Source organism: Vanessa tameamea, chromosome 12 (genome assembly GCF_037043105.1).
Source record: "Vanessa tameamea isolate UH-Manoa-2023 chromosome 12, ilVanTame1 primary haplotype, whole genome shotgun sequence".
In the NCBI taxonomy this organism is placed as follows: Eukaryota; Metazoa; Arthropoda; class Insecta; order Lepidoptera; family Nymphalidae; genus Vanessa; species Vanessa tameamea.
In genome coordinates this window covers 10,587,060-10,603,848 of record NC_087320.1, presented here as the reverse complement: position 1 = coordinate 10,603,848, position 16,789 = coordinate 10,587,060, and the positions used below count along the sequence as shown (strand labels likewise).

At 35.7% G+C, this 16,789-nt stretch overlaps 1 protein-coding gene across 4 annotated transcripts in view; it reads right to left on the bottom strand.

The window, feature by feature from the left end:
- Nucleotides 1–544: 544 nt before the first annotated feature.
- The window catches only part of LOC113398477 (uncharacterized protein), a 99,355-nt gene continuing 83,110 nt past the window's right edge, over nucleotides 545–16,789 (bottom strand). For 2 of the 4 annotated variants that reach the window (XM_064216476.1, XM_064216477.1), the window contains 15 exons: nucleotides 16,428–16,499; nucleotides 11,288–11,462; nucleotides 10,383–10,409; nucleotides 9,422–9,633; nucleotides 8,722–8,929; nucleotides 7,983–8,191; nucleotides 7,679–7,814; nucleotides 7,256–7,354; nucleotides 6,850–7,061; nucleotides 6,074–6,302; nucleotides 5,657–5,855; nucleotides 5,331–5,535; nucleotides 4,942–5,071; nucleotides 4,220–4,398; nucleotides 545–762 (listed from right to left, as the gene is read on the bottom strand). In XM_064216476.1, the coding sequence (XP_064072546.1) occupies nucleotides 569–762; nucleotides 4,220–4,398; nucleotides 4,942–5,071; nucleotides 5,331–5,535; nucleotides 5,657–5,855; nucleotides 6,074–6,302; nucleotides 6,850–7,061; nucleotides 7,256–7,354; nucleotides 7,679–7,814; nucleotides 7,983–8,191; nucleotides 8,722–8,929; nucleotides 9,422–9,633; nucleotides 10,383–10,409; nucleotides 11,288–11,462; nucleotides 16,428–16,499 (2,486 nt within the window). In that variant the 3' untranslated portion in view covers nucleotides 545–568. The remainder of the gene's footprint in view (nucleotides 763–4,219; nucleotides 4,399–4,941; nucleotides 5,072–5,330; nucleotides 5,536–5,656; nucleotides 5,856–6,073; nucleotides 6,303–6,849; nucleotides 7,062–7,255; nucleotides 7,355–7,678; nucleotides 7,815–7,982; nucleotides 8,192–8,721; nucleotides 8,930–9,421; nucleotides 9,634–10,382; nucleotides 10,410–11,287; nucleotides 11,463–16,427; nucleotides 16,500–16,789) is intronic. The other 2 variants (XM_064216478.1, XM_064216479.1) reach the window with 1 other exon arrangement.

The window sequence follows — 16,789 nt, the reverse complement described above, 5'->3', positions numbered from 1 at the left end:
TATTCGGCAGATTTGGCTACTGGCTATTTGGAAAGCTAAAAAATGCTCGCCGTTAAGAAATTTCGCTCGAATGAAGAGGTTATCGCTGAAACTAAGGCCTATTTTGAGGCAAAAGATAAATCGTTTTACAAAAGTGGTATTGAAATGTTAGAGTGGCGCTGGAATTAATGCGTTGTTTTTCATGGAAATAACGTTGATAAATAAAGCAAATTTTGAAAAAACCTTGTTTTCTTTGTCAGGCCCGGGACTTTTCTGCCTATGTGTTATTTAATGGTCTATTCAGTGTACTCACAATAAAGAAATCCCCAACGACATTTCACTTTCATCGTCGTTTTTGTATTTGACGAAATTTGAAAACAAGGTGACATTTCTTTAATACATGAACATTTGTAAAATTAAGAGATCAATATAATAATTTTTAATCTAAAAGTCTATTGACGGACCGACTATAATAGAGGGAGCTAAATTGAAGAAAATTCCATATAAGTAACGACTAAATGTATATTTTAATAAATAGTGGGCAGTAAAAAATAAAACAAAAGTATCCGTTAAAGTGTTGTATTGCGCGTCACACTGTGTCCGGCGGAGCGGCGAGCCTGGCGGCAACAGCGCGGGGCGGGGGTCGCGGCGGCGGGGGCGGGCGGCGCGGCGTGCGCCTGCGACGGCGCCAACATGCCGCCAGCACCAGCGCGCCGCCGCCCACGCACCCCGCCGCCCACCATACCGCACTCCCTCCTCCAGTCGCCGCACCCGCACTCTCGCCTGCACGCGAACACTCCTGTCTCCTTTCTCCGCGATGGTTTCGGACTTTTTCGTCGCGAGAAAATTTCTTTAAACTCGTCATAATATAAATCGGGATATCATATCGATTATTATATAGATAGTGAATGATTTTAACCCGTACTAGAAATTTTCCGGCGACGTAGAAGGGATTCCTGAACAACTTTTACATTTCGTTTTGTTGAAGTTAACCTTGAAATTTGATTTATAAATTGTGCAGTTGTGCATATGCATTCTTTAACCCAATAAACCTGAACTCTTCTAAAATAGCTAGCACATCGTAGTAGTTTTCATTAGGCACTATGCGTTTTTTTAACGTTGAACTTATAACCCAGGATTATTCTGCTCAGTGATGCTATTATTTTTTATTTATTATACTTTTATATTTATCATTTATATTTAATGTCATGCAATATTTTAAAGTCTATTTAGAAAAGAAAGCTTTACATGGTGATGCAATGAAAAACAACTACTTGGAGGCGAGTTTGCAGATTGCGAGAGCGATGAAGATCTTCACTGTTAATGCGAGTTGAAAACTTACATACGGCTGCTATGATGACATCTGGTGTCGACTGTCTGATTAAACCAGGCTCCGGTAGAGAACTTTTGAAGTATGATCTCCATTAAGATGAGGATGATATAGAAGAAGCAAGAGAAGAAAAGCGGAACGGATGCTCGGCGTGCATGCGTTAGCGGTGAGTAGTGGGCGGGGGAAAGGGTGTAGATATAGACTCACGTGTGCAGCGCCCGGTCAGTGCGGGGCGGCGAGCACAAGCGAGAGGACGACGAGCGCGGCGCGCGGCGCGGCCTGGCCCGACGCCGCACCGCCTGCGCACACCGCCGCGTCAGCCCGGGGACCGACCCAAGTGCATCACAACGCGTAACCCGTTACGTTTCCGCTCCAGGAAGTTGGCACAAGAAGGCATTACCATGTTTGGTCTTCCATAGAAACGCAAGGATGTATAGCGTATTGCAAAATAAATCACCTTGTGTAGGAACATAAATGACGATTAATAAAATATATGGTTCAGCAACGTTAGTTTAGGTGATTGATTTTGTAAGAAATGTATTCCAATATTTACAAAAAAAAAACAAACATTAATTTGCATATTTAAATAAATTTCTGCCAATTTGTGTAACGTAATAAATTATTGGAAAACATTAACTTTTATTGCGATTTTTACAAAAGAAATACTTGGTCAAATTAATTTGAGACATAAAAGTGTTTAATCTGAATATATTTTAGTTATACATTTAGAAACATCTGCATTACGATTTATGTAATTTGATTCAAGTATTTCTAGCGTTGGACACAGCACCCCGGGCCCTATAGTGCGATGACTCAATGCAAGCTTCGTCCCATCGGAATTCAGACCTATTTACCATATAATGGTCAACGATTGAGAAATAGGCTCACATTATAGCAAAACATGTTTTTCTTTTACTCCTGAGTCATCACAGTATAAAAAGGAAAAATCAAGACGAATTTAAACATCTATTTAAATGGAGCACAGTTTATGGATGTATAATGAATTATTATGTTTTATGAAGATATTTAAAGAGTTTATAGAAGGGACGAAGTTTGTAAATAAAAATATCCATAATCTTCCAACATCGTCAATATATTACGCTATTTGGTAAACAGTTTAAATTTCATTTTTTGTTCTAAATACCTACCAACATTTAACATATAATAATATCCTCTGAGACAAAGATTGCATTGAACCGTCAATATTGAGAAGTAAGAGTACAGTGAATGTATGTTATATATGTTATTTAAGTAATATATCATTTAACAGTTCTACAGTGTTTAGATACAATATCTTACAATTCATAGAGGAAAGCAGGAGTAAGCAGCAGAAAGCGCTTGCATGATCAAATAAACAAATCACTTAAATGTTTCATAATTTACCTTTTAAACTATTAAAACTATTTTACATCTAATAAAATTGAGCACATACATTATTAACTTGTAATATTTATAGTAAAATATAATATAACAACGGCTTTACTTTCAATGCAAATAATAATACTGCTTACTCCGTAAAATCTACATTTTAAATTATTATTTAAATATTATTAATTGCAACGACAAAATGCAACTGTGTTGATACATTATCATCGTATACGAAATTGCAGTGTGCGAACAACATACGGATAACAATTTTATCTATCAATAGTGTAGATGAAAATTTTGAACATTAGATAAAAATAAGAATTATATAAGCTTAATAATCGAAAAGCCAATCAGGTTCCTATTTCAAAACTTACTGAACTACTATGCAACGTAATCGACAGATATGGACACACCATAGTTTATGTGAATCAAATATAATAAATAACTATTGCCAATAAATACGTTCAACTAGACGACATTATAAATAAACATGATATCGAATCGACGCAAAGTGTGAATGTTAAATGAGAAATTAATCCATATTGTAAAAGAGGATCAATTTTTAATATAAATTGAAATTACTCAAATGCGTTTTGTTATGACCCGCGCTTTCTTTATTTTGTCCCAATTTGGGCGCCACTTTTTGTTTTAATATAGAGAAAAATATGTATATTTAATATATTTGTAAAGTTATTACTAAGGCGAAATCCATTCTACCGATTACTATTATTTATTATCTTAATAATCTTCAAGTCACACTTCGATATGTAATTAATTTTAATAGGTACAGTAAATTTTGCTGTTCTTTCAAAAATTATATATTATAGTAATTTTTGTATCCTATGAGTTACACTACACATTTATATTTAAGATAAAATAGTCAAATAGAATTGGTGCCGCTCTCTCTCTCTCTTTGTCAATTGATTATTGTTTTTTTATAAACATATTTATTACACTTAGGTATTTATTATACGTAAATATACAGTATGAAAACAGGTGCGATTTTGTGCAAGTGTTTCGGTGCGAATTTTACTGCAATCATGTGTTAGCCAAACACCAGCACTATGTCGTGTGTCAGTTGAAATGATTCAGTGGTATGAGTGTTACGCAGAAGCGAAGTCAATCCTAACAGATACGACTTTTTACTTTTGTAGTCTTTCGTGGTGTATTATTGAGGTTTCGAATGCGACGCAATCTAACTTAAATTGTAATTATTTAACATGTAACGAATAATTGGTTCAAAAAACGAATAATTGGTTAAAAAAACGAAGGTAATTGCAAAATGTCAATTGACAGCAAATCTGCTAGACCCCACACTTTTGAAGTTACATGGAAAGTTCACATGTATGTTTTTACTTAATTAAGGTATTAAAATTTTTAAGTCGTGGGTTTGTATGTCAGATTCAAGGGGAATAGATATGAGTGATCTGCATTTATCTGGATTTATATGTACCGTCGAAAATGTTTAGCAAGATTGTGTTCTGACAGTGAATACTGAATCCTACAGTCCGCCGGTCGGCTGGGGCAGACGGGTATACTAACAGTGCGCGGGGCGGGCGGCGGATTGGCCGGCGCAATGTTGCAGGCCGGAGCAGGCGGCGCGCGGCGGCAGGCAGGCGCCGCCGCAGGCAGCGGGGCAGTCCTCTCCCGCGCCCACCGTCACCTCCGTCCACACCGCGCGCCAGCCTCCCGCGCCCACCGACTTGTCCGCTATTATGAACCTGCAGTCGACGCGATCAATGGACTACTGCACGATTGGTGATATCTTCTCATCTGTTAGGATTAAGAGCTTAATTCGATATAACCTTCAGTTGCGAATTGAATACGACGTGAAAATTCCTTTGAATGTAGCATATTTGCGTTCTTTGCTGTTCCCTTCTTCACGTAGCACCATATTAATTTTAAAGATAAATCAAGTCAAACCCACTTTTACCTGTTAAGCTCTACGATGATAGCTGTGCATTTATAAATATAATATACGTACCTTAATACCACGGTTCGAGTACTATTCAACATTATAATTTATAACATTTTTTTTAAAGAAAACATTCTTAATTTAGGCGATAAAAACTCTGTGGATATGAAACTTTGAGAGTATAAAAACAAATAATGTGACCCCGCATTGACATAAAATCAGTATATTGTGTTTAAAAATATATCCCTGTATTTTTTGTTGAACTAACGATATTGCTATGTCGGATTATGAGGGATTTTTATTATAGCACATAACGGATGCATACGTAATAAAAATAAAAGTTACTAACGAGAGTCGTATCGAGTTGGAGGAGGAGAGATACTGCCAGCGGTCGGCGGGCGCCTTCTCGCCGCACAGCTCCAGCGGCGGACCAGGACTCTCGTACCACAGCCGTAACACCGCCGCAGGGCAACCGCGTTCTAATATAATTATGTACCATACGTTGAATGAGAATATCCTTATGTCAATAAAATGGACGATAATAGGCGTAGATAGTCATGTAAATAATTCCTTTTACCGATTTAACTAACGGATTGCACAGTTGATGTAACTTATAACTTGTTTTCAGTATTTCAAATTAGTTTGATTAATTGGGGGACAGATTTGTAAGAATTTTGAAGCTATAGATACCTTCAAATTAAATACGACTAATACGTAATAACCTAGAATATGACATACCGGTGAGATGACCTTCGACGGCGAAGTGGTCGAAGTTGATGAGCAGCCGGCGCCCGGGTCGCGCGGTGATGAACCAGTTGCAAACCCGCGAGGCCGCGCCGCGCGCGGGCGCCTCGTACGGCAGCGGGTAGCGCGGGGACGACACCGCGCCCCACGACGAGCCCGACACGTTGCCGCCGCAATCACCGAAGATCGACTTCGCGGGCTACAGTTATTTCAATTATGAGCATGCTCATATTCTATAGGTAGGCAAACTGGATTAAATCCAGTCTTTATACTAGACAGAAAAATAATAATAATGCAATCTCGAAGTGTTAGGAACAGACCTCAAACACGTAACGTGCTTTAAACCCTGAGGCCACTGAATCGTAATCGGTGTGCAATGCAATGAGGAGCCCCAGGGCTCCGCGAGGTGACTGCAGTGGTCCGGGCGTGGCGGGCCCGCACCAGCGACCTAATGGCACGCGACTGCCCTCGCGACCCGTCCACCATGCCTCTACCCAGTCCTCACTGCAAGTTGCGCCCCTGGAACATATAAATGATTTAAATGAATAACCTTTGCTATTTACTATCGAAATGTATACAGATGGAATCGACGAATAAATAAAATATCTGATTTCTTCTTCGAGGAACAAACGAAGGAAAAGGATAACAATACTGTACCCTTTTGATATCTATATATTTATGCGAACTAATTCCTCAAGTCACCGTGTAGTTATTTTCAAAGACTGAATCTTAATTACCCATATAACCCCGCAGTAGCATTCCACGAGTCAGCTCTGACTTTGAAGTGATCGAACACGACGGTGACCTGTTCGTTGGGCGTCGCAACCAAGGTGTACGTGCAATTGGTACGCGAAGGGTAGTTCGAAGGGTAGCGGGGGGAGTTAAACTCGCCGCGTTTCTTTGCTTCCGAACGATATGTGAACGCACACTCGCCGCCCGGTGCTGCAGTACCCGGTACACGGTATTCTGAAAATTGCAATATTATGCTTTTAGAATGTTTTTAGACCAGGAGATAATAAATTTTTTAAATTGTTACACCTAACAAAACACACACACAAACACTTAGGGCTTTTATCCAGATCACAAATATAAGAAAAGAGTGAACCAACATTTGCAAGATGTTGGCAAAAATTAAGTTAAATGGATTACAAGCTTTAAAAAATATTACTAATGGGATTCGATATATACCAGCGAAATGGGAGCATAGAAATTTGACAACATTTGACAACATCACATACATTAATCTGATCCCAATGTAAGTAGCTAAAGCACTTGTGTTATGGAAAATCAGAAGTAACGACGGTACCACAAACACCCAGACCCAAGAGAACATAGAAAACTAATGAACTGAATGAATGAATTTTTCTACATCGACTCGGCCGGGAATCGAACCCGGGACCTCGGAGTAGCGTACCCATGAAAACCGGTATACACACTACTCGACCACGGAGGTCGTCTTTCGACACGGAGCTTTACTTCTTGCCAGTTATACTATTTTTATATTCCAACTTACCAGTCTCAAAAGTATATTTAGCTTTAAAACCGCGACCCTGGAGTTCACCAGAACTGAACACCATGACTAGACGGGGTCCATCTGATAGTAGTGGTGGGGGGTAAATGGGATCGGGAGAACCCTCTCCGCACAATTCCGCGTCGTGCTTATCATACGAGTCAGTTGCCTCTTGACCACGCAAATATACTTTCAGGTAACCGTCTTGGCATGAACTAGAAATTTTAATAATATTTCTTATTTATCCAACTATTGTATGTAATTATATTTCTTCCAAATTGTTCTATTATCACTATACCATTAATCAAAGAATTAATTTTTAATAAATACGTTTTTTATATAAACAGTTACACACACGAACTATATTAAAAAGCTTTAAGTCGAATTATTCAAAAACCTTTTTACTCACTCAGGTTTTGGATTTTCTCCCTTCGGTATAGAAAAGTTCTGAAACTCTAATCGAACTCTCTCCAAATTTTGTGAGTCTTGCATACCATATATAAAATATCTGAAAATGATACATTAAAAAATTTTATATCTTTATTTAATAAAAAAAAATCAAGAGTCGAGTTGGTCCAGAGTGGCCAGAATACGTGAATCCTAACAGAATAATTCGTGTGCCTTATTTGTGTGTATAATTCATACCATGTGTCAGATGAAAATCGACCACATATGTACTTATTCACTAATCCTTATTGGATAAACGTGGAGGAATACGCTTTAAAATTTTCTCCTCAAGAAGAGGGAAATGTCCATCGTGGGCATTTGCTTGAAAGCATTTTTTTTAGGTTAAATGTTATCCTATACTTTTAGTTTTGTATATGTAACTCACCTACAAACAACTTTTTGTATATAGGGAAATGGATAGTTTGGATGGTACACGAATCCTGTAGATTCCTTTTTACTAAGTATTTTCTGATCGCACTCTGAGCCTCTAATGTGCTCAGCATCGTGTTTACTTATAAAATCTGAAATGAAATAAATATATGAAAATGTAGTTTATAATTAAAATAATCAATTGCAAGACTAAATCCTAATCAGTTATGTGTACTGATTATTATTAAAACGTTTGTTTTGTATTTGTTAATAAACAAGACTACAAAATCGTTCTTGAAATAAATTCGTCAAAAACTCACCTAACTTAACAAAACTCTCTGAAAACTCGAAGATACCCTTGAAACCGCGGTTCTGCGTGTTGGCCGATCGCGGCAAAGTAAAGAAGGTGACTAGTAGGCGCTCGTCGCTGGAGTACAGCACGAGGTTGCGCTGCTGCCCGCAGTACGTGCCGATGACGGCCGACGAGTTGTCGGGCCCGTCGTACACGCGCACCCAGTCGAACGGGCAGCTGATGGTTTAAGGGTACATATGTAGATATGTACTATACAGGGTTATTGATATTTCGACGTATTCCCGTTAGGAGGTGACAGAAATGGTTCACTTTTGCATCATGCATATAGGGGTTAAAATTATCGCAAATAGTCACCCCTATCACCTCGTAACGGGAATACGTCGAATAACCAATAACCCTGTATACATTAATATATAGATATTTATACATATCTTTCATTTAGTAAAATATTATAATATAGAAATGTAAAGTTGATTTTATTGCTTCTATGTCTAACAGAAAATCTAGGTTAAGGACGTTCTACAGTAGATGTGAATTTTTCAGTTGTAATTGATATGTACCTTTAACGAAAATGACTCACCTACGTAGTGTCCATTTTGATTTACAAAAACCAGCTTTTCATCTTTGTAGATCAACACGTAACGGGATTAAATATTTTAATAGATTTTTTTATTGCATTTAGAAAACATTTTAAATTCCGAAACTAAATTCTAAACTATTATCAAAAATCATAATATTTAAATTACTGAGGTCCGCCGAAGAACAGGTCGAAGTCTCGGAATTCGAGGCGAATGCGTTGGCCCGCCTGGCCGACGAACTGATAGTTGCATGTTACGTCCTTGGGGTAGATGCCGGGGTAGGTCGGGGACAGCAGCAGCCCCGTCTTGCGTTTGCTCGACTCGATTATAAACGAGCACATCGTGTTCGGGACTGGCGTCCCTACCTCGAATTCCGCTGTTAATCAATCAATTTCATATAATTATACGAACATTTCCAAATACTTGAGTACATTAAATCTCTTTGTTATCTTTGAATTGTTTTTATGTCGTTGTTATGACTTATTTCCGTATTCCACAATAACTCTTAAATACTGGAATTTATTTATATTATTCTTTAATATTCTATATTATACTTTTCTTGGTGGTAGGGCTTTGTGCAAGCCCGTTTGGGTAGGTACCACCTATTCATCAGATATTCTACCGCCAAACAGAATTACTCTGTATTGTTGTGTTCAGTCTAACTACTGGCACAATCGACCTAACATCTTAGTTCACAATGTTGGTGGCGCATTGGCTATGTAAGGAATGGTTAATATTTTTTAAAACGCCATTGTCTATGGGCGGTACTGACCACTTATCATCAGATGGCCCATATGCTCGTCCGCCAACCTATACCATAAAGAGAAAAAAAAGAAAAAAGTATTTTCTGCTAAAAGCCGATACTTACAAGCGTTGATGAATCGATAGGTTCCTGCGAAAAGCGTGGGAGGCGTATACGTATGATCTGTAAAAAATGCGAGCGCGACTGCTCGGTGAAGGGATACGCGGCGGCGTGGTGGGATCGGTCCACAGAAACGTCCACCGAAGGCGGAGTTGACCAACTCCCCCGCCTCCAGGGACGCCATCTCGGAGTAGATGTCCATATACTCGTGCATGCATCTGAGTACCAAATATTTAACAGTAAGATCCCGTTACAAATAACTGTCACCTTTTAGCAGAAGAAAACAGTAAATAATAAAAACTGACTTTGTTATTGTATCTTCTGAATTTAAATGTACATAATATTGGTAGATAATAATATTGATATATAATATTAATTGATATGAATTCCATCATATCGAGATTATCATTGTTATACACCACCATCTGTATTAAAGTAAAAGATTTAGACATATGTCACGATAGTCGCCCTCAATTCAATCGAAAAATAAAGAATTTTATTTGTGCTCAATTCTAATCATATGGTTTATCTTATTGGTTTTATTAATTATAATTTATTACCTATATAATAGTTTAAAAAATGTATTATATTTCTTATTTTTAATTATTATGCTTATGTTTAATTTATTTTTTCAATATCATGTCATTGTGTAATATGATAATGCACGGTGAGACTACCTGTGAGTAGTAGAACTTTTGCCTTGATAATATTGAAATGTATTTTTTTATTTTTTATTTTGCATGTGATATTGTATCTATTGTTGGTTGTCCTAATGAAAATAAAATAGTATTCGACTTTTCTTTTTACTCAGATGATCATAGTTAGTTTCGTAACTGTAAATAAATCGAAGTATATTTCTCCAAATGACAGCTTAATAACTTTGACCTATTAATCTCACCTTGTTATAAGAAAACATATTCCCTTCTCTTTCGATTTAATAATATAAGACAGTGACAGCAATACTCACGCTGGAAGTTCGCCCACTGCCGCTCCACTAGAAAAAACAACAACCATTAGAATAAGTAATGAAAAGTGATGTTTGTGCGTAAAACTTTGTTAATAGAAATTGATGTTGGCAGAGCAGTTCTCCCAACACATTTTGATCTGTTTTCAAGATTCTTATGGCCAAAAGTTACAAAATGAATATCGAGATTTAAACGGAATAGCGAAATAGCGACATTATATTGAATGAAGATATAATGGACTTATTTTAGCTATGCTTTGCTATGATTTAAAAGTTATAGTTAAAGTTTAGTATTTTAACATATAAAAAAAAAATTAATGTTGCGCAAAGCCGATAAGACCATCGCTTAAACTTTTAAAGTTTCTCTCAAAAGATTAATGGATGATATAATTATATTAATGAATTTTATTCACTAAAAACACAGATAAAATACGTAGAAACAATTAATAAAGATACTGAATCTTAACAATTTGGTGAAGAGGTCGAAGTCTCAGCTTAAGCTGCTTTTCAGTTATTTTATAAATTAGTATTAGGGTTCCACTGATGGAACAGCCATCTCTTAAATGAAAGGTTTGTAGTTTATCTACTAAGTTTTCTAGTGCGATACATTGGCACAATTACATTTATCAACGTGCAAGTTTTCTCACGACATTTTCCTTTGACGTCGAGTGGTGTTATCTCTTACTACTTTTGGGTACCTTATAATTTTTTTTACCACCAAACCACAAAACATATCCATTTTAGCGAGTGATAAGTAAAGTGTAATTACATTAAATATATTTATATCTTTAAAATTTCTTAAAATTATGTTTGTAACCCACAATATATATTATGACCACTTTCCATAAAATGATGATTTATACAGTCTTCCTCAAATAGCTTAATCATAATAAAAAAGCTTAGCTTACTCTGGTGGCTTCCCTCGAAGATCGAATGTTCGGAACTCGACCAGCACGCGCTGCCCCGGGGCCGCTAGGAACGTGTAGAGGCACTGGCGGCTGTGGTTGTTCGGGTTCAGGAGTTCTGGAGCGTGGAAAGTGCCGTTGCTGGCGCCGCCGCGGCTCACGAACGTACGGTCGCACTCTGGAATCATTATGTTAAATCTATAATTGTTTCATTTATTTTTGTGTTTTAATTGTAAGTACATTTTTTTATGTATTATGTTGGCGGACGTGCATATGGGCCACCTGATGGTAAGTAGTCACTACCGCCCATAGACAATGGCGCTGTAAGAAATGTTAATTCATTGTCATTCCTTACATCGCCAATACGCCACCAACCTTGGGAACTAAGATGTTAAGTCCATTGTGCCTGTAGTTACACCGGTTCACTCATCCTTCAAACCGGAACACAACAATACTAAATACTGTTGTTTGGCGGTAAAATATCTGATGAGTGGGTGGTACCTACCCAAGCGGGCTTGCACAAAGCCCTACTACCAAGTAAATATATATTATAGTCTCGATGGATCAACGGTATAAAAAAACGGAATGGTTAATTTGCAGTTTCGATACGGAACAACTAACTTATTTTCGACCCCACCATGAAAACATTGCAATTCACGGGTGAGATATATAGTAAATTCTTACATAATACTGCTAATAGCACTGCTGGGAGATCATTTTTCTGCTATTGTTTTTGTATATTTGTTTCGAAACAAAATCAGTATGTATATCACTTTAATATCATATACGTACATATATAATTGTATTTACCTAACATAACTTATTTCAAATGTTGTGAATATACCTAGTTTTTTAAAATGACGATTCAAAAGTGCCTATGAATTCTAAAAGCCTACTTGAATAAAAAATATTTTGATTTTTTTTTTGGTGATTAAAGTGTCATTTTTCTTATATATCCTTATCATAAGGCTGATTAGATAGTTGTGTTAATTGGTAAGTTTAAAGTCCGTTGAAGAGAAAAACTTTCAATAAAATGGAGCACTTTTATCTGATTTACCCAAGTCTTCAGCGGTCTAATCAATCCGACCGATCTCATACCTCTATAGGTCTATGGAAAAAGTTGCAAAATACAAGAAGTAGGGTGAAAATTTTCATTATAATGACAATTTTTGGAGTTACAATTAATATTATAGTAGTGGTCGCCCAGTAAAATTCAACCGAAATTAAATGCTAATAAAAATTAAACTTGACATTCATTGAAGTATAGGATTATATAACGTTTTTTTTTTGAGCTGTCACATCTTCTTCTAAATATAAACTTGTATTATACATAAAAAGAAGACATACAAAGTTGTCTCTTCACTTATTATCATACAAATACTAAAGTATATGCATGCAGTATAAATATTATATTAAACGTTGTACATTTTGATGATACGAGGCGCCCTAGTGAATTGAATACGTGGATCCTGATCGAAGTTCGGATCTTCCAATATGAATTGAGTTTATGTTTATGCTTAAGTTGTGGTTATAATTTACTAGCGACCCGCCTTGGCTTCGCACTGGAACAAGGCTGGTACTAAATATACTACAGAATGTCTTACATCGTTCACAGTTTTTCAGTCATTAGACAATACAAACCGCTATGTCCCTGCGTTTTAAATCTGTAATATCTTCGAAAATATTCATTTAAATTACATGCTGTAAGGGCCATATTGATCTATTTCTAAAATGGTTTTTGTGGGTAAGAAATAAAGATATAGACTTATACCACAGTGGATTTTTTTGTAAATTTTTTTAAGGTGTACAGTACTGTAGTACATTATTTTGATCTATCTCGTAGGGTTCAGCCAGAGTTTGCAATGTAAGCGCAAAAAATGTGTTTATTTATGCCTCACTTGAGAAACCTCTAAAATTATCAGGGTTTCTCTACTATATTGTGCATGTAGTATACATATTAACCTTCCTCTTGAATAAATCTATCTATTAAAAGAAACCGCATCTAAATCCGTTGTGTAATTTTAAAGATCTAAGCATACATAGGGACAGACAGCGGTAAGCGACTTTGTTTTATACTATCTAATGATCTCTGTGCTCGGCGGTGAATGGAAACATCGTGAATAAATTTGTATGTAACAGTTTAGATTTTGCCACATTGATATTCACCGTCACTCAGTAGTGAAGCGTGGTGGAGTAAGCGTAGAGCTAACTTTGACCAAACCAGTGTTTATTCTGGATGTAGGGGGTGCAAGTGAAGCGGACGCTGCGCGTTGGTGGCGCCTCGTCGATGATGGTCAAATCGTGGACCATCGGTGAGGCACCTCACGAAGAATTTCTCAAAAATATTTTATGGGGAAAAGCAGAAATGGCCAAAACACTGTTTGTACACCGGGCGCTTGTTCTGTTAAAAAGGGGGCATCTACAATACTTATAATTACACTGAAAAAGATACCTTTGATTATTTTTATTGCTTTTGTAAAAGTCGTTTTATTATTTTTCCCTTAGTCTGTTATAAAGTTTATTATATTAGTAGTTAAGAGAACATTAATAATGGTATAAAAATTGCGCTTAAAATGTCTCATTAAGTATAAAGTCAACGTAGTTATGAATGTAACGAGTTGGAAATAAAAATACGGCCGTACGGTGGAAATTAAAACGTTGAACATTCAAACACGGCCAAATCTCTTCGTAAACAAGAACATATCCGTCTTTTGTTTTCCGAGTTTTTTTGTTTCAGTGAACGGCCGAGATAAAATGTTAGCGACCACTTTTTAAACTACTTATTTAAAATGTTTCTTTCTAAGTATTTAATTTATATACCGTTGATATTATATTTATCTTATATATATTAATATATGAAAACAATTATCTTTAAATAACTCAAATTAGATTTATATTATTTGATATTGGTTATTTTGATTTTAAAGAACTAATACAAGAGATAAAACAATGAAAATATACATACTCGTACAAATAGCAATGTTTGCAACTGTGCTGTGTAGCAAACGGGTCTCATTTAGCTTCCAAGTTGAATATGGAAACACAACCTTGATTTCCAATGATTGATGATAACATTATGATAATATCAAATTGATAATTGTTTATACTAAACTTGTTTTTACTAAAGGTAACACTTAACATATTCGTAAAATAATATTAGCAAAAGCAGAAGTCAATTCAGAAGTCAATTCGTAGCAAGTTAGTTTATATCATAGAGAGCATAAAAGCAATGTTGATATAATTGAAGCGTATGCACGGAACGCTTGCTTTTTAATTTTTTAAAGGAAATTGTAAGGCAAATTTTCCTCACAAAAGACAACGAATCGCTGAACCTGGGGCTAAGTTTCATACCTGGCGTAACAGCTTAAGATATTATTAATCGTTAGAGTTGGAAATTATAGAATGGCGTCTCAAAATTAATTGCAATAAAGGAAGGAAAGAAGCGTGACATTTGCCTACGCTTATAGAAAAATATAATATTCCAAAAAGTCTATACATTTTAGCCTTTATTTTGTAATTGTTTTTTTTTTTCAATAAAAATTTTTGTTTTTCAGCACGTCCGGACCTTCTATCTTGGAAAGCAAAAATTGTAAACTTCCTATTTATCTAATATATTTAAAAATAGTAATTTACTAACATTTTTATTGTTTATGGTATTGGTAGGTGGACAGTTAAATGTTGGTTAGTGATCAACACTGCCCATAAACATCAGCATTGTATAAAACCTCAACCATTTATTTCATAACCAATGCGCCCAATACTAAGCATTATTGCTTGGTGGTAGAGTATATGACGAGTGGGTGTTACCTACCCAAACGGGCACAACCACCAAGTGCAAATAGTAATATAAAACATTAAACAATAGCTTGCTAATTTAAATATAGAATTTAATAAAGGTTACATTCAGCTTCATGCACGTTGAATGACTAATCATTGGACGTGATCACTTCCACACATATACAACAAAAACAGCATTCTTGTTTGGCGGTGGGATACTTTATGTGTGCGTGGAGTGCTTTCTTATCTTTAAGGGGTTTTATATGTAATTAAATTTATGTTACTAATTCAACTAATATAATGTGTCTCATAAATCGCTGGCACTACACACATTAAGGAGTTTAAAATTGTTTAAGATCGAATCATCTGGTACATCATACTAAGACGATAACTTATAATTATTTCCATGTGATAAAAAAAAATTGTATGTGCATATAAACCCGAATTTGAGCAACATATTGGAATAACCTCTAAATCTTTTCTCAAAAATTAGAGTATTTTACTTTCATATACTTTTAATAACGCAGTATTTAATCTAGCGAATGAAATTGTTAGGATATATTTTTAGTATTAATATGTTTTAAAATTAATTTCAAATAATTATAATTAAATCGATAACAGTTCATTATATGTAGACTAGTCATCAAAAGAGATGTTCTTTATAACAGAATTTAAGCATTAAACAGTTTTTTTATCTCTCAGCATATAGGTATTTGGTATCTGTATATGTCTACCCATTAAAACTTCTGCGAGCCGAGCCAAAGCTTACCGCATGAGTCGATTACTGCCTTCATTAAGTCAGATTAATGCAGGTCCTTAGATATTATATATTTTTTCTGAAGTAGAACCTTTACATCTACGATTCGTACCAGTTTATAAGAAATTAAGTCACCGTACTTATTATTACGTATTTAATAAAAAATATCATAATAATTTGAACTGACTAAATTATAAGCGCTGTAACTTAGCAATTGTGATGATATTTTAGAATGCCTCAAAAGCGATTTGGTATTATTATTTATTTAAAGCAGTACGATATGATTCTAATTTTGGATATAGGTCCAGTGCTCGGGATGAATTCAAGAGTGCATTAATAATGAACACTAAATTCAGCTAGAATAAGATCTCTCTACAAAAGATTTCGAAAATTTTGCAGCTAACTTACTAGGAAGAAAGAAAAACGAAGTAACAACTTAATAAACTATATAGCTTCCAAGCATTTCTCTTGTGACAGAGTCAAACTACTGTCTAATCACTGAATCCGCGAAATACAAACGTGAATATAATATTTATTTACTGTTTGCATATTAATTCGTATGTTTGTTTCGAGATCTTATTGAAGCATGACTTGTTATGTAAAACATACTTGGAAGCTTAGTAGGCGAGGGTTCGGCGAGCGAGGCCAGACTCGAGAGCTCCGTGGTCTCTCCCGCGAGCACTGCACAGAAACAACAACCGGTTACTGCTCCAGCGAACTTGCGAGTACTTTAACGTTCTGATGTTGCAACTAACTTTTCCAATTTGCTATAGCACTGGTTGACGGTGAACAAAAGTAAGAGTGATTGTTCTAAAAAAATCAATTTTAGCTGAGAATGATAATTTTTCTTTATCGTATTAGGAATTAAAAGATTTATGGAAGATTTTGAAAATCCAAAAGCGCACGACTCGTAACTCATTGAATCTAAAAAAAAAACAATTATACTTATTTGTAAATATCAAAGTTAAAAT